Source organism: Protopterus annectens, chromosome 2.part0, assembly GCF_019279795.1.
Source record: "Protopterus annectens isolate FY-2018-M chromosome 2.part0, PAN1.0, whole genome shotgun sequence".
Lineage (NCBI taxonomy): Eukaryota > Metazoa > Chordata > Ceratodontiformes > Protopteridae > Protopterus > Protopterus annectens.
Genome location: NC_056728.1, coordinates 96,422,547 through 96,441,707, shown reverse-complemented (window position 1 = coordinate 96,441,707; position 19,161 = coordinate 96,422,547). Strand labels below are relative to the sequence as shown.

The window sequence follows — 19,161 nt, the reverse complement described above, 5'->3', positions numbered from 1 at the left end:
AACATCAGGTGGAGGAGACCCTGGTGAGGTGGAGATATGCTCTAGAGAGAAGAGGAATGAAGGTCAGCAGGACTAATACAGAATATATGTGTGTGAATGAGAGGGAGGATAGGGGAATGGTGAGGATGCAGGGAGTAGAGGTGGCGAAGGTGGATGAGTTTACGTACTTGGGATCAACAGTTCGGAGTAATGGTGAGTGTGGAAGAGAGGTGAAAAAGAGAGTACAGGCAGGATGGAGTGGGTGGAGAAGTGTGTCAGGAGTGATTTGTGACAGACGAGTACCAGTAAGAGTGAAAGTGAAGGTCTACAAGAGGGCAGTGAGACCAGCTATGTTATATGGGTTGGAGACAGTGGCATTGACAAAAAGGCAGGAGTGAGAGCTTGACGTGGCAGAGGTGAAGATGTTAAGATTTGCACTGGGTGTGACGAGGATGGACAGGATTAGGAGTAAGTATATTAGAGGGTCAGCCCAGGTTGGAAGGTTTGGAGACAAAGCCAGAGAGGCAAGATTACGTTGGTTTGGACATGTGCTGAGGAGGGATGCAGAGTATATTGGGGAAAAGATGCTATGGATGAAGCTGCCAGGTAACAGGAAAAGAGGGAGGCCTAAGATAAGGTTTATGGATGTGGTGAGAGAGGACATGCAGGTGGTTGGTGTGACACAGCAAGATGCAGAGGACAGGAAGACATGGAAACAGGTGATCTGCTGTGGCGACCCCTAATGGGAGCAGCTGAAAGAAGAAATAGAAGATCAAAGAGTACTATGATGGAATGAATTTACTGAAGTATTTTGAAAGACACTCCTAAATATTTGTGCCATTCTTTAATAAAAAGCTTTCTAAATGTTTTCTTAAACCATGGCCCAGATAAATGTACAAAATACCCAGTGATGTCAGGTAAGGATTAACATGGTGATGTGCCTATAGACTTTAATGGATGTATCCCTTGCATATGTGAAGTTGCACCTCAACCTTACATATAACATGACTTTATCAATCAGAAAGATAAACAGCCATCTGGATAGGAGAAAACAATTTTGAGCATTAGATAAAATAATCATGACTTTTAAAGTATGAATGACTGGAAGGAAAGTGTATTGTGGTTTAAGTCAGTGTATCTCGTGAAGAAAAAGGTAAGTTAAATAAATGTTTCAAAACATTTTAACTTGTGCATCAGAATGAGGCATCAGCATGAAAACCTCCTGTATGTTCATCGGAAGCTGTGCTCCTCATCAAGGGTAAAGCCCAGAAATTAGATTTGTACAAAGTAATTATTTTGACCAAAGCAATTTTAAGTGGGCAACCATTACTTTAAGTATCTTAGTTTCAAAAAAATCCTTGAAATTATTTTATGCACCTTGCTATGACAAGGGCGCTTTTTGATGTAATGGTTAATTCTATTGGTTTTATGAAACTGGTTTCTATTAAACAGGCATCTACTTAGTTATTCCAATTTTAAACCAACATACATTTGCAACTAAATATATGCACCCAGGAAGTAAGAAGAACAAAGACAAAAATAAAATAAAAGACACTAACATTTATGTACCTCAAAGGAATTACAGCACATCTGTTAATAGACTATGAACTTCCCACTTCTTCCAAGGTCAAGGCCAGCAGTCATTCAAGTACAAGCTAGTCTAGCACATAACATTTCTTACTAATGCATTTGACAGATAGTAGCAAAACTCAGGAATGCCTTACCAACTAGCATCAGAGCAACAACAAACCACAAGAATTTTAAACTCGCTATAAAAAACACCTCTGAGATGCACGCATCTGCCCCTGCTCTAGAACGACCTAGCAACCCCTTGCTACCTTCTACTCAATTTACTCTTCTATACTTTCTCCCATCCCCCCTTTTTACTCTACTTTACCTTACCATGCTTTCCTCCCTCTCCGCCCTCAAAAGACGTAGCAGCCAGATTTACTGAATCCTGACCACAAATATTAAACTCCCTCATTTCTCTTTGCAAATTAGCTAATAGTCTTATTGATGTACATTTGCTAACATTTTCTTTTTAACCTCTTTGTTCAAAGGTATACCTGCAGTCTACCTGAAAATCATTGCAGATGTCTTTCAAACTATATAAACTTTCATAACAAAGCATACCAACAGCCTACTGAAAAGGACTGTAATAAATAAACTAACTGTATTAACTTTTATCCCTGTATTTCTTGATTGCAAAGATTAGTGTTTTAAATGTATACCAACTGCCTGTATGTTAACAGGGCTACCTTGTAACTTATTGTAAGCTACACTCCCACATGTAAATGTAATTATCTCTGTACTTTCATTTTGTCAAATGGTTTACTTTATGGAGCTTTTGTCCCCAGACCTCCACTGAAAATGTGTTCAGTACCCAGTCGGAATTTCCCAGTCAACAAATGTCAAATAAATAAATGATGGTCAGAGGATTCAGGAGGATGTGCCATCATCCGAGCATTTAGCAACTTCCTGCAGGGTAATACCAAAGGTATTGGTCCAGTCTGTAGTGGCAAATGCCACAGCAGGTTTGGTCACAGTGTGCAGCATTTTTGGTTCAAACAGTTTTGGAGAGTCTCTGCTCTCAGTTTAATGGTTTTCTGGTTAAAGCACACAGAGTGAGAGTAGTCAATCACATGGTGCTAAGATCCCCAAACAAAAATAAAACATGTGGTGTAAAAGCCTTTTTGTTGATCTGCTTCCTACAAGAAATGTATCTAGAAATTTTAACTTCTGACATTTACCAGAAATCTATAAAGCCACAATAGGCAAAACATGCATTATAAAATCAAAGACAGAAGAAACGGTTCTCCAACAGGGTACTTAACTGAAAACTAAAGAAACAAGGCCAAGCCAAAGGAGTGAGTAATGCAAGCTCAATACACATGAATCTACCCTCATGTTGGGGCAAGAAAGAACTAAGCATGGCATGAGCAGATGGTCCACTTACAAAATTAGAATGGCATCTGTCTGCCCAGGATGGGAATGGTGCAAACCCCTGTAAGTTAGCCTGAAGAATGGGCCTTCTATAGTAAAGTCCCAAGAAGTTATTACTATTTTAAAAATGAACAATACAATGGACATATTCCTACTGCAATTTGGGAAAGTGGTGTTCCTAATCATGTTATTCTCTTCTGATGTACAGATTCATCACAATCAGGACTGTAGCAATCTTCCCTAACGTGACAGCAGTCCATTCAAGTACATGAGAGCAGTCCTTAATTCTGGATAAATAATGAGAGAAAACAGATCCTGACATGTACAAAATTCTTTTACAGATATAAAAGGAAATCTGTTTCCAGCTTAAATAATTTATTTTCAGTGATGCAAACATGCAGAGAAAATCCACAGCCATGAAAAAGATCAGAAAAGCTCTGCTGTCATGTATGGTACATGAAATATTGGAGCATTTCATCTGCATGCACATTTTCAGATTTCTGGGTCACTGTTAAAAGAGTCTGAAAGCTGGATCCATGGTACAGACAGATGGAATGCAGATGGCAGTCCTAGTGACTCGGGTTCACGTAGCTGGCCTGGGAATAACAGACATCAGCCAGAGAGACAAAGTAAGCAGCCAATCACTAGCCAATACTTGGGAAAAGAGGCTTGGTTATGAGCCCACTGCTGGAGCCCCTCTAAAAATGTAAGGGGCCCTGAGGTTGTCAGCCTGCTAAGCATTAGGTGCAACACTCTGCAGTTGAGAGTGAGGTGCAGCCGTGTAAAAGCTCATCAGTGTGTGTTTTTCATCCATCAGCCACAGCACTCCATCAGTCCTGTAGAGGATGAACAACTGTCCTTGTCCTCATGACCAAAGTGTACCAGCCAAGGCCAAACCTCTGCACTACCTGCACACAAACAAGACATGCTGCTTAATGACATTGCATAAAATAGTCTATACAGATCTCTTGAAGGAAAACAGCAGCTCAATGCCATCAAGGCCCATGTACAAAAAAGGTACACAGTACATATCTGCTCCTGAATTAAGAAGGTTATACTCCATCAAGTTAAATCAGTTTACTATAAGATAAACAGTCTTATTATGAAACCAGCATTACATACCTTCAGGGGATTCCTCCTGGACATACGTCCCAGTCAGGTATCTGTGAACTAGAGCCGATTTCCCACTAGCTAAATTTCCCACAATACCCTGAAAAAAAAGGAGATTCCAAGATAATATTACTTATGTCTACAATAATAATTACATATACGTTCATGTACTTCCAACTTCTAAACAATGATAGATCCAAGTAAAGGTCATATCCAAGTCAGAATGGAGATATTTATTAATAACCTGCTTGCACCATACATTATTAGGTTCTAAAAGCATATTTACATATTTTCAGTTACAGATACTGTACTCACCATAATAACACAAAAAAATACTACAGATACAATTTATGGTAAACCGATTATTCAGCAAAATGATATTTATAAAGCTTTATTATAAATTCTTTTGCCCTTTGGATTAACTTGCTTGCGCTTGCTCATTCCAGTGGTGTGTTTGAGCTGTTTCTGCTCTAATTCACTGCATTTTTGGAAAATAGTTTTGATGAAGGTTGTAAGTCCTGGTCAAGAAAAATAACAAAACAGACAAGAACTCCAGTTCACTTCCTTCCAGCTTGGCACCTTTAACCTCCTGCATAAAAAGCCACTACGATTCTGCTAAACTGCAGCAGTCAATGTATGTCTATCAATGAAACACTCTCCTGCAATCATTCAGATACTGTTAGGCTATCTGCACACCACTGACCCCTTCCCAGCTCTCATGTCATGCCCCTACTGTTTTGCTCCTGCCTCTACTTATTTGTACTTTCCGCCCCTTAATCTCTTACTTTTTTCCTCATTCTCCTTTCTGGTGTTTACTATGTGCTTAATTGTACACTTTTTTTCTGTACTACATTTCATCTTGTTTTTTCTTCCTTTGATCATGTACTTTACACCATTTGATAACTTTAACTTGCAGAAGTATAACTTCTTGCTAATAAAATTTTGCTTCACAGACTTCACTTATAGTTTCTAAGATAGTTTTTGGCAGTTAACTGTGATTTGGTTAAGCCCTGCTCCATTCACCCTTGCAACGCTTGGGCTCTATCCACTTACCTACCCCTACCCTTATTTCCCACCCAAACCTAGTACACCTAAACTTATATCTCTTAACTCCTCCTTTACCTATCAACTAATCAGCTTCCACTCCTCCCACAAAAAAAAAAAAATTTACACACTACGAACTAACCACACCCTAATCTGCTGAGCTTTCTATACCACTCCGCCAACAGACTTTACCTCCCACTTCACCCTTTTCTCCTTACACACCAACACTCATATCTGCAACTAACTTCCGCTACACTTAGCACTCTAAAATCCTACTCTTACATCTCTGTGCACCTTAAATAACTCCACTACTAATTCTCATTCTCACCTTACCATCAGTCCTCTGTTTATAGCTCCTCCACTCCCATAGTTACATCATTCTATAACATGCTTCTCATTTGCCTAACTACCCCTCTAATTCTCCTACTATTCTTCCTGAATTCATATCACAATAAAATATCATACTTAAAATCATCACTCAACACTTACCCATACCCTTAACAATGTCACTATCCAGACATATTGAATCTCTCCCTCTTAATACAGCTTCTCTTACACACTTCTCCTCAAAATCAGAATACTGTCTCTCATCTCTCTCTCTCCCCTACACATAAGCTAAAATTCTACAACTATTACCCCTACTCTCCTCAGCATACTCTACTTGCAAAAACTCTATTGCTTGCTGGAGACATTCATCCTAACCCTGGTCCTACCACCTCTCTGCCCAGTCTCAAAAACTCTCCACCCTTATCCATCCCTCCTAACTCATTACCTCATCCTCCCCTCCTGTCATCTTCAACCCCCAAAAAACATAATCATCCTTTGAATGAACATACTGATTCTGATCTGATCTTTCAGCTTTTCCTGGTTAGGGGTCGCCTCAGCAGATCTCCGGTCCGCTTATGATTGGCAGTGATTTTTATGGTGTCGAGTTGCCTGCCCGGCTTCCAACCTTCAGAGAAGGCATACCCACACATGCTACCTCCCAGATATAACATCTGCCGGCTGTATAGAATTCAAAAAAAAGGGGGAGGCATTGCTATTCTCTATTCTGAACAAATTAATCTCTCCCCTTTATCTAATCCTTCCCCTTTATCTAATCCTCTCCCAAACTTCCACCCTGCAGAACTGTTAATTCTAAGCTGTCATTTAAACTCCCATAAAAAATTTGCTATTGCTTCCATTTATATCCTACCAGGTAAAAACATCCCCATCCTTGAACACATACTATGCTGGATTTCACACAACATCCCCTATGAAACAGTCATCCTCTGCAATGTTAATACAGACTGGAAAATACTTAGTACAGACTCACCTAATCTCAGCATAAACCTTCACAGCTTTAATCAACTTATCACAACCCCTACATATATGAATAAAAACTCTTAATACTGGCTGTATCCTTGATTCGATCCTCACAACTGATCCTAATCTCTATCACAACCCCTGTTATCTACCCAATACCATAAGTGACTGTCTGCCCACTCACATCCAAAGATACTCTCTCCCACTGTATAGGTCTCACCTATACAAAGACTGCCACAAACTCTCCAGTTTTAATACTGTTACATTACAGACTTTCATCCATCAACTGGTCCTGCCTCCTTCACCTTCCTCCTCAATGATCCAGTACTAAAATTCAACAACAGCTTTCTAGATATTCTCTCCCTCTTTCTAAAGCTTGCCACAAACTCAATAGCTAATGCAATTTGTATATTAATAAGCAAATCCAAGAATCTATAGTCCCTGACACCTGGAAATCTTTCTATACTATACCGCTACACAAAGGAGGAAACTCCACATACACTTCCAATTACAGACACATTGCTATTCTTTCTCCACCTTCAAGAAAGATCGAAAAATGTATACACACAGCTTCTCAACTTTCTAATCCAAGAAAACCTTTTGACAACTGCCCAGCACAGCTTTCAACCAAACCACAACACTGCTACTGCCCTTACATCTTGTATTCATACTGTTTCTAAAGCTTTAGACAACAACCAACTTGTCTTGTCTGTTCTTAGAGCTCTCTAAAGCCTTTGACACAGTATCACACTCTCTTCTTATAAAACTATCTGGTCTCAGCCTCTCTTCTTATACTCTTGAATGGTTCCCTAGCTACTTTACCAACAGGTTGCAGTCTGTCAAGATGGCACACCTCCTGCTCTCTCCTTCTACCCATCCAAACAGGAGTCCCCCAGGGCTCCATTCTTGGACTCTTAGTATTCAACATTTTCACTAACAACCTACCCCCATCCTGTATCCACTCCTCTCTTGTTCAATATGAAGTTGACTCCACTCATCTCCTGCTCTGACAAAATCTCTCAACTTCACACACGTACCCAAAACTCATTCCTTTCTATTGAAAGATGGTGAACAAAAAATCAGCTCATCTTAAATCCAAATAAAACCAAACTTCTCTTCCTTCCAATCTCTCTCTCATCACAAATCCACCTTTACGATTTTATCTCTTAATAGCACAATCATTAAAGTAGAATCCCACACAAAGCTCCTTGGTACCATTATTGACGATCAATTAAAATTTGACCTTCATGTTCAACAGTGTATCAAAAAAACTCGCCAAACATTGGGATTACTTTATTGGAACAAAAAATTCCTTACTTCAGAATCTAAACTTTCTCTGGCTCAGGCATTCCTACGACCCAACCTCCTCTATGCCTCTCTAATCCTAACAAACTTAGAATCCGCATTAATTGCTAAACTCGAGCAAACCTACAACAAAATTGCAAGACTTGCCACAAATTAACCTTACACCTCTCACCACTGCCTTACACTGAAGAAACTACAGTGGCTAGAATTCCCCCAACAACTATTAATATCACAGCTACACATAACACACACACTACTCAACAAACCCACTGCCTGCTCCTCATACTCTTCTCTGGTGTCCTACTACATCGCAAATCATTCACACTGAAGCTCTGACCAACATCTCCTAGACATTTGCAAACGCAATAAAACCACTGGCAAACTTTTATACAGATACTCTGTTTCTAAAGCCTGGAACAAACTCTCTTTTAATGTAAGAAACATCACACCCAAAAGTTGATTCACAAAACAGCTAAAAACTTCCTAACTCATAGATATGCCCCTGCCAGGACCCAAGACACAGACACAGACACTTTACTTCTAATACAATTCAGTAGTTTTCTTTTACTTTTTTTACAGCTCTAAATCACATGAATTCTAAACTATGGGGTATCTCTGTGTAACACTAAAATATGTGATATATCAATCTGTACTGCAATTTTATATCTTATTCTATACTAAAACATGTAAAAATTGATCATAAAAAATAAAGGAAACTGCTCAGGTGCAAAACCATGCAGAAAATGGCAAGCAGCATACAATGAGTCTCTTCAGATCAAAGTCATATAAATCACACCAAACAGCGTACGACAAGTCTCTTCAGACCAGGAATATAAGAATAATCCAATCCAATGAAGCAAAATGCTGTTAACTTCTTTAAAACCAAATCTTTTATTAGCAGATATCTGGTAAGCGTTTTCGTCAAAGTGGCTTCTTCAAACCATAAGAGTATAAAGCAGTTTAAGACACACCTTATATACCTTCAAGTACACCTTCAATTACTAATTAAGCCTAATGATGACATCATAATTAAAGCATATACATTTAAAGTGAACAATCAAATAGTATTACAATACACCTATACAAGTAGTAAAGGCAAAATATTTAAAACATTATTACTGCATACAAATGGACATCACTTAAGCATCCTAAAGATATTATATAAATAATATCTTTAATTAATCCATCAATAAATTAATTTATTATAAAAAATAAAAAATGTTTAAAAAACTATTTAAAATGAAACCTTCTGTTTTTAAGAGCTGGTCTTAAAGGGACCTTATCATTAAGACCAGGGTGAATATGTGCTTGCAGTCTGATAATCCAGTTAGTTTCATTTCTTTCGGTATAATTCCTTAGGTCCCCTCCCCTCAAACTAGGTGTATTAATATATAAAACTAAAAACTTAAAAGTATGTGAATCGTTGGTTTCTAAAACATGTTTAGACAAAGCATTGGTGTTTGACCGAATACAACTTATCTCTTTAAGTTATGTTTCAATTTTTGTATTTTCATTGTATTTTCCATGCTATGTAACAACTTATATCTCATCTTTGTTTATATCATGTCACCATCCTCTCACTGTTTATTTTTTGCTTTTACTCTACTGGAGCTTTTCTCCTCAGGTCTCCACTGAAAATGGGCTTTCAGCTCAGGTGGAACAACCCAGTTAAACAAATGTCAAATAAAATAAATAAAAATTCTTTCCAGGTATTTGTAAATTAGCAACCAAAAATTAATGTTTACCTTTACCAAACATATGCCAATAACTTTAAAATAAAATAATACGGTATCCATCAGTGCAAAAGCATCCAAATGCCTACAAATTCAGAACTGTGTGTGCATGCTTGCATGCCTGACATGTGAAAAAGAGTACAGCTGATGTGTTTTAATTAACAAATTTTAGAACGACAGAAAATCCATTTTCATTGATTTCTTAAACAAATGGAAATAAGCACAAACTGGTCAGTATACATCTGCGCAAAATGGGTGGTATATATACATACATGTATTTAGAAAAGAGGCAAGACGTAAAAAAATAAGTAATGCATTTACAAATATTAAACAAAGAGATATGAATGACATTAAAACAAAAGATGATGATAAGGCAGAATAATGGTATAAGTGTTGAAATCCCAGCTATCTAGAAAATGAGCGGTGCTTCACCTTTCATCGATAGTTCATACTTTTAGAAAGAAAGGAAGAAGAAAAACTTACATATTCTTTACTTGCTTTTTTTCATAAATACTATGTTTTTACAGAAAATGAAGTATATCTCTCTGTCTAAAAAAACAAAGCAATGAAGGATAACACAAAAATGGATACCACAAAATTCACCCTTAGAGAAAAGCTCAAGAGCTGTACTTCTTGAATCCATTTCACAAATACAATAAAACAGCTTATGATCAGCAACCCCATCTCTAATACATATATATATATATATATATATATATATATATATATACACACACACACACACACATATATATATTTATACACACATTTAATTATTTTGAATTCACAAAACTTTACCTACCCAATGTACTATACTTAAGCTGCAACACACAATGTTGCCACACAGCAAGTGAGCAAAACAGGTGTTCTGCTGATCAAAAGACAGCTTTAAAAGCTGTTAGATACTTTGTGCTGTCACAGTGTTGTATTTTTGCATAGCAGAGTGAAGGATCTTACAGCTTTAAAGTTATTAAAGCATTTCTGATGCTGTTCTGTGGTGGCTGATGTGTGTGCTGCAGACCAAGACCAAATTATAATTGCAGTCAAAGGTACATGAAGTTTGCTAAGCATCTTTTTACTACAATGTACTGCATAAACTGCGGTGGTGGTGCTGCGGTATCGTTGTCGCCTCACAGTTAGACATTGCCCGTTCGATTCTCAGTTAGAGCCCCTTCTGTGTGGTGACATGCGTGAATGGGCGTTCCTTCGTTGAAGGTTGTGCGTTAGGCCCAGCAAGCCAGCACGTAAAAATCTACTGCCAATCATTAGCGGACAGGAATTCCGCTGTGGCGACGCCTAACCAGGAAAAGCCGAAAGACACAAACAAACAAACAAAACTGCATAAAGGATTATGACGCGATCTCTGACTGTAACCATATTATTACGTGTTTGAGACACGGATGCCAAAAAATTCACCTTGAGAGCATATAAATCTATTTACAGAGAACTGTTCATACATGTGTGTGTGTTTATATTACATATACAAATATGTAGATAAATACATAAATATTTTTTTCAGACAATGGTATAAGGGAAAACAATACCACGACTGGATTTACCATCTTTCCAAGCCATTAAATTCTGACTGCCACCTGACAAAGAAAGTGCATAATTTTGTAGCAAGGCAGTTAGTGTTGTACCCAAAGTGTTTGGCTCACAACCTACTTCTCAGTTGGGTGTGCCTCCTGGTCAGAATATACACACTCTCCCTATGTCTGCTTGTGTTCTTGCCAGGACTTTTGCTTTTACCCACATCTCAGTGATGTACCACAGGTGAACTGGCAATCCTCCCAAAGTGCCAGCGCATGTGCAAAGGGGGGCATGCACACGTGTTTCATGTGGTGGATTTGCTGCCCTTCAGGATGCCTTCCTATGCTTTATGCACAGCAGGATGACACTTCTTTCTTTATGCACAATAAATGAGGGGATACACTCTGGGTCTCCTGCAACCCTGCACAAGATTAAGTGGACAATCGAAGAATGACTGAATGACTTTCAAACCTCTTATGAGGCATCAGTGAGCCTCAGAACACTAAATAATCAAAAAGCCACCACCTTCAAACTCTCACTAAGCTACCAGCTACAGGCCAAATGTTCTCAAAGAACACAGTGTGCCATACTTTCTTGTTTGAATTGATGCAAGTTTGTCCAACATCTTCTAAGCCACCCCACTGGCATGTCCTCATTATCAGTTTAATTAGATCTACTTTAAAATACTGACTAATTTTTCCACTATTCAGTTTCACAACCTCTGTGTACTACCAACTACTGGAGCAATAAATGTAGAATAAGTATTATACAATGACTGGCCATTAACATTCAAAAAACAAGCACGCTGACTGGACAGCCCAACCAACGTGCCCCTGTAAATTGAGCATATACCAATAAAAAAAAGTCTGGTTGTTAAAGTACCACTGATTAGCCAGACTTTTTTTTTCTATTGGTATCTGGTAGACAGGCATTAGTCTGAAGGAAAGAAAGTCTGAAACTGAAAAGGAGCTCATTATTTAGTGACTTTGTTCCTTATAAAATTTGTGATTTTCTGACAAATCACTGAGGAACGACATTACTAAATAATGACACACGTTTCAGTTTCAGGCTTTCTTTAATTTAGACAATGCACAATTATTCTCGCAGATTTCTAAGTTTATAAAAGTAACAGCAACAATTGGTACCCTCCTTAATTTATGCTTTGTCCATATTTGTTGGAGTACGAGGTCAAAAGGTACATGCAAGAGCAGAGAAAACACAAGGAAAATCAGTTACGTTCTGCAAAACTAAAGAAACATACCTGATTTTCCTTGTGTTTCCCCCCTCTCTCTTACATGTAAACTGTCTAGACGTTAAAGTTTTAAAAAAAAAAAAAAAGAATAGCAAAGAATAGGGTTCTTTCTCTACTGCTTGCTTTCTAAACTACTGATTTACTGTATAAGTGTGGGAAACACAAGTCCCATACACATGCGCAGTACATCATCAAAGGTCAGAATCTGGAAACTATGCAGAAGAACACCAAGGCACCATTATACGAAGACATTATTTAAGAAAAGTAATTTCTTTCTTAAATAATGTTATTGTTTAATATCAATAACTATATAATAATTCTGGACTTACTCATGGTTGGCTTTGCCCTCATGACCAAACCACACCAACAGTGGGTAAATCCAGCATTAACTACATCCAGATATAGATTATTGCTATACTTTACCAGCACTGTTTCACTTCTGATGTGTAGGCTCAACCCCCTCCCCATATTATATACGACCACTGAAGTGGATCCAACTTGGGGAACAGGGAAATATATTTATTCATGCTTTTTCCAGGTTGGTGCGGCCTTAGAAGAAATATACTTTGAGAAAGAGGTAGTGGGAACACAAATGAGTGCAGAGAACTCCTCCCCCTGCAAAAATGCATTGCATTTTCACCTTGCAGAAACAGGATAAGAAATTGCAGGACATTAAAAAGTCAAGATAATGGGCATGGTGGGCCTCTTCTTTTTCAATTCGATTAAATGGAAACTATCAGTCTATCCTGATTCTAAAAGCCTAGTTGAAGTACAGAATTTACCCATTTTCACTGTTCTAGAGTCCTGAGACCCAAATCAATGTATAGATTTTATCCATTCTCACAATTCTAAAGCTTCATTAGAGAATGGGCAAACTGTACATCAGCACCCTGACTGGACAATCACTGTTCTCCAGCAGGGTATTAACGTACAAGTAATGCCCATTGAAAAACGAGTCCACCACTTCATGGCAGCATAACAAGCTGCTGTGGAGCTCAGACTGGGGAAAAAAAAAACAGACACCGTTATTTTACCCTCGCTAAGCAGCACTTCTGTTTAGGGAGTGTAAAATACATTAAAAAAAGAAAGCTGAAAAACAAAAGTGTGTGTGTGTGTTTATGTCTGTGTGAGTCCATGTGAGTGAATGCGAGAGCAATCGAGCCATTATTTTACACTTGCTAAAAAGCACATTTGCTGTTTAGCGGGTGAAAATCTAAATATAACAGAAAAAGTGTGCGTGTGTTTATGTTTCTGTCTGTGCATGTGAATGCGTGCATGAAAGCAAGGTGTGTGTGAGTGAGACAGAGAGGGAAGAGTGACAGCAATCCAACACTGGCGGCAGCAGCAGCAGTCAAGTGGTTTACGTACCTCTCACCTCTTACATAACTAAATAAAACGTCAAATAAAGGGGGAACAAAGGCTCAAAACAGAAACATATTCCTGTTTAAAAAATCACAAAGTTGCTGCAATAACAGGACTTGTGTTAGCATGCATTTTCTGAAGTACAGTGTGTATGTGGGGGGGATGTCTGTGTGACAGAGGGAGAGACAGTGAGATTGATGAAACACTGGCAGCAGCAGATAAGAGGTTTACGTACATCTCAACCTTTTAGCTCAAGAAATGTGGATAAAACCTGAAATAAAGGGAAAACAAAGCCTCCAAAATAGGAACAGATTTTAAATGTTATACTTAAAAAAAATTAAAAAGTAAGTGAAATAACAGGAGTTGTGTTAACATGAATTTTCTGAAGGAAATAAAGTCTGAAAGTCAAATGTGTGCCATTATTTAGTGACTTCAATACCCAATGACTGGCAAGAAACCATTTTAGCAGTAAGGGACCAAAAAATAAAGCAAATATCTAGATTTTTTTAGAAATTATACATTTTAGATGTAAACTGCTTCCTCCAACACCATATACATATACTACAGCAACTTTGAAACATTAGGCGGAGGAACTATTTCAGACAAAAAATATATTTAAAAAATAATGTAGTAGTAAAACAACATAAATAAGTAAAACACAACAATTTAACAGACAACCCAATTTCTATGCACAATAATGCCCACCAGGGTGTGTGTTAAAGTGTAATTAATGTCCTTCAAGGGGTGCAGAGGCCCTCAGCCTGTGACATTGGGCCTCACAACACCCATGGGCGGGCATTAGTTACACATTAACACACCCTGTCGGGCATTACTGCTTGCATGTTTTAGCCCTGTCAGGGCTGCTGGTATGTTTAGTGAGTTGCATCCTGAAGCTGATAGGTCCATAAAGTGTGTGTTTGGGGGAGTCTACAGAAACTGGATTTTTTCCCTCCTAGCAAATGGAGTGATCAACAAGTAACTAATATTTTACTCTCAATGCAGGCTTTTGCTTTTATCATTTTTAAAGTTGCCAGCTGCGTGTGTTATTCCTTCATGGAGAATGTGGCATGTCAGACTGGCACCTCTGTGCTGATGTCATATTTTCTCCAAAGACTGTAAAGCAGATGCCATTCAGTACAGTACTTTTCCAGGCTTTGCTGTCTAGTGCGTGAGTGATACATCTGCACATGATAAGAAAATCACGCTCGTGTTAGTACTGTGTAGAATTACAATCACGGTGCCTTCTGCACTAGGCAGAAGTGTTGAGATATGATACGAAAGGTTTGGTCCTAGCATGGCTGATGGTGTCAAATCAAAGGTCCAAAACTGGGTATATGTGTGTTACAGGGACTTGGCTGTTTCCTTGTGAAAAGAACAATCTTGAGACAAGAATTGTAAATACATTCTGAACTGAAACTTCTGTTTTATTTTTTTTTATTTAACAAAGAGGACTAAGCAACTTAGATGTAAGCCATTAACTCCTATACATTTATGTCTATAACTGACCTACGATAAGAAAAAAGGGGCTCTGCAGCACAAATGTAATTCTTACTTGTCACTACAGACAATTACTAGTGGTTGCCCTAAGTCTCAGTCTTTTGCTCTTAGAACATAACTGAACACTGAAACTAACAAACAAGCACAGCCTTAACAATTTAAGTCAGTACACACAGTTATGTACAGTGGTTTCTCTTCTCAAGAATTGAACTGCCAAGTAAATGTATGCATTCTACAGATCCTCATTTTCTTTCTTTTCACTGATGAAAATGATAGCTTCCAAGACTGACTACCCATCATCTCAAATCAAGAAGAATTAAGCAATCGTCCAGTTTGCTTTCTACGCAAGAGTAACCTGCATATCTCAATTTCCAGTGTTATTTTATTTCTTTATCAAGCAAGTATCCATACACACAAAAAAAAATTAATAGGGACTATTTTTCTCCCTTAAGTTTAAGTAAGAATATTAGTAAAATAAAACTGACACTAAATGTGTGCGTGGACAGTCCATAAGTGTAAGCTAGGCAGGGCAAAGGTGGCAGCCACCTCAGGTAAAACATGTTGACAGCACAATCACCAGCTGCAAACATGGCTTTATTATAGTAATGTCATCGGCTTTATTATAGTAATGTCATTCAGAAATGAATGACGATACTCCAACCAATGTCATGGCTGAAGTGCTTAAGAGTTTAATGGGCGGTATGCTAAATGCAACAAACTGCTTGTCAATATGTACATTTGTGCTTGTAGTGAGCAGTTTGAGAAAGCAGAAAAAAACCCTAACATGCCCATAGGTTGTGCACTGCCATAAGACCTATTCAGCCAATGAGTTATGCCTATGAACCTCAGTAAATGTCAGGACTGACTGCAAATTTACAAGCCAGATTCCCTTTTCTGGTGGTGGTGTGATTACATAGAGGGTTTTGCACTTGTAAAAAAAAAATGTTTGTTTTACATTTTCAGTGTTAGTCCACAGTCAGTCTCAAAGTATTCATCTTTGAATTGTTCAATTTTCATTATCACCCTACCTTTAGTTACTTGTTCCATATCCTGTCATACCAAAACGTTTAATAACATGGAGATTCACCCAACTCTTCTCTGAGACTTTTGTGGCTCAGTCCCTCCACTGCTACTGAGACTTCAGTGGCTCACTCCTCTTCTGCTAATGAAACCTTGGTGGTTCACTCCTCCTCTGCTACTGAGACCTTGGTGGCTCACTCCTCCACTGCTACTGAAACCTTAGTGGTTCACAACTCCCCTGCTACTTAGACCTTAGTGGCTCACAACTCCCCTGCTACTGAGACCTTAGTAACTCACTCCTCCCTTGTTACGGAGACTTTAGTGGCTCACTCCTCCCCTGCTACGGAGTCCTTAGTGGCTCAATCCTCCCCTCCTATTGAGAATTTAGTGGCTCACTCCTCCCCTGCTATGGAGACCTTAGTGGCTCACTCCTTCCCTCCTACGGAGACTTTAGTGGCTCACCCCTCCCCTGCTGCTGAGATCTTAGGTTGTACAGCTTTCAACATACAGAAACTCGTTTATTACAATTTAGAGAAAAATGTCATTCTAGACTTTTTTTCTGCATTACAATATTTATTTATTTATTTATTTTACATTTGTTTACCGGGGAAGTCCGACTGGGCAGGGTTGCCCATTTTCAGTGGAGGCAGGGTGAAAAAAACTCCATACAATATGACAATATATTACAGCTTTGATTTAAGAGTGGGAATGCATCAGCATCTATCACTTTAAAGAAGACTGCTGAATACAATGGCATTTCCCCCTTTTTAATAGCATTTACTATTCACAAAACATTTGCTTTTGTTTAGATTATGTTTTTTATTTTGATTTTTTTAGGAAATGCTCTGGAATCTAAAAATGTGTGAAAGCTGCTGGCAGTGTGATGTTCCACTGAGACTAGGTATAAATGAACCAACCATTAACTTGTCCTTCTTTGAGTCTCTACGTTAATACTCCTATTTTCTCTGGAAGTATGTTCTATGTACCACACTTGAAGTTAATTAAAAAAAAGCCTAAATACACTGTTCGATGCCGGAATGTGCTTTGTATATTTTTAACTCCCATCTGGATCATTCCACTACTCTGGTAAATGAACAAATAAATAAACAAAACACAATTTTGGGCACTTATGTGTTCCCTTGAATTGCAAAGAAGGTCTAAGAGGGCAAATTTTACAAGATAGGAAGTGCTGAACAGCATGTCACAGTCAATTTTGTTTGCTTTTATTTAAACGAGTAGAGGAGGAACTTAGATGGAAGCATTCCTTAATTTCCTTAGCAGTTAGTTTAAATGTGTCAGAGATTGACAGTATATAAAACCCAAATACAGACTTGTCAGCAGGATGCAACTTGGGCAGATCAGACCTATTTGGCTAAGGTATGCAGTAAAGTAGCAACCATAATTTCTTTGTCCAAACCTGGAAATGTGGTAAAATTAGTAACGCCCTTTACTAGGGTGCTGTTCATGTCCAAAGTATTAAGAAAAAATTGCTGTTTGCAACATAGATTGTTGTTTGCTCATTTCCAAGCTCTCTACATGCTTGGAATGAAGGGTATTATTCCTGTAGTGGGCACACTGTGCTATGTCTCCTTCCAGTAGCAGTGGTATGACATCTCTCTCAAGACCAAAGAAGAGTCATTTTAACCCTAAATCCACTAAACAGAGTACTTCTGTTTAAAAGGGTTAGAAATGTTTGTGAAAGTAGAACATCTAAGATAACTGCACTCTGGAGAACTTGAGATGAAATCAACCAGAAAAGGAGAAGAGAAAACACTGACTGGGAGAATCCTACAGCTCTTCAGCAAAAAGATTAAAAGTTTCAGTCTCTGATTCTAGGCTATCGGCCCTAGGGCCTATACAAGCCTAGCCAAAAAGGTACCCTGGCTTTCGCCACCCAAGAAAATTATTTTCCTGAGCCCTTGTTGAACAGAGCCACAGAGGTGATCCCCGGGGTGAATTTCCTATTTCCCATCCAATCATCAAGATTTTTCTTGAAGAGTGCTAATAAGGAGCTTTGTTTGATATAGATAGGTAGTTTGTTCCAGAGTATGGGAAGTCTCTGGGACAGGAATCTATCCTTCCAGCATGTTCTGTTGATTGTGGTGACAAGGTTTAGGTCCCTAGAGCATGTAGCTCGGAGGGATTGGGATTTCTTTAAGTGGAGGAAGTCCAACTGGGTTTGACATAGCTTTGTATGTTAGGTAGAGATCGCCTCTGAGTAGGCAATATGCAATGGAGTAAAGGTGGAGTTTTTTGAGATGGTCTGCGTAGGGCATCAGTTTGAGGCCAGTAATCCTCTTTGTGAGGTATTTCTGCAGCCTTTTCAGTTGTTGCAGATGTCTTGTGAGGTACATACCAAAAGGGGCGCTGTACTCTATAATGGGTCTAATGAGTGACGAGTAGAGGGAACAATGACCTCTTTTTTCCTGGATGAGAAACCTTTTGTGATGAGGTGTGCCACGTAGAAAGATTTCAAGACTAGTGTGGCAATGTGATTATCAAAGGAGAGACTACTGTCCACCTGTGTCCCAAGGTCTCTTATCACACTTTCGGTGTTAAGTAGACTACCACATATGTGGTAGCTCATGGATACAGACTTTTTACCAAAGGGGATGACAATGCACTTTTTGGCATTGAGCTTGAGGCCATGGCTTTGACACCAGGCATCTGTCTCAATGAGGCCCTTTTGTAGGATGTCCACATCGTTAGGAGTTTCAATTATGGCTCCTAGTCATCTGCGAACGTCGTTAGCCAAAGGCCTTCTGTGTTAGCCTGTACTTCAGAAAAGTAGATAACAAACAGGAGAGGGCCCAAGACTGAATCCTGTGGTTCTCCACTTGTCACTGGTCTGAATTTGGATTTGGAGTCTGCTACTTTCACAGTGTGGGTTCTATCAGTGAGCCAGTTGGCAACTCATCTTGTGACATAGGGATTTATACCTAATTTAGTGAGTTTATCTATAATTCCAGAGTGGGGGATGGTGTCAAAAGCCTTGGCGAGATCTAGATAAGCTGTGTGAACCACCTTACCCTCGTCTACAGCTTTGGTGACTGCTTCAAAGAAGTCTATCAGGTTTAGGAG

At 38.7% G+C, this 19,161-nt stretch overlaps 1 protein-coding gene across 1 annotated transcript in view; it reads right to left on the bottom strand.

The window, feature by feature from the left end:
- LOC122792978 (arf-GAP with GTPase, ANK repeat and PH domain-containing protein 1-like) overlaps positions 1-19,161 on the bottom strand; it is a 2,685,441-nt gene that overhangs the window by 2,041,444 nt on the left and 624,836 nt on the right. The window contains exon 3 of the mRNA XM_044060583.1: positions 4,045-4,132. Within this exon, the coding sequence (XP_043916518.1) occupies positions 4,045-4,132 (88 nt within the window). The remainder of the gene's footprint in view (positions 1-4,044; positions 4,133-19,161) is intronic.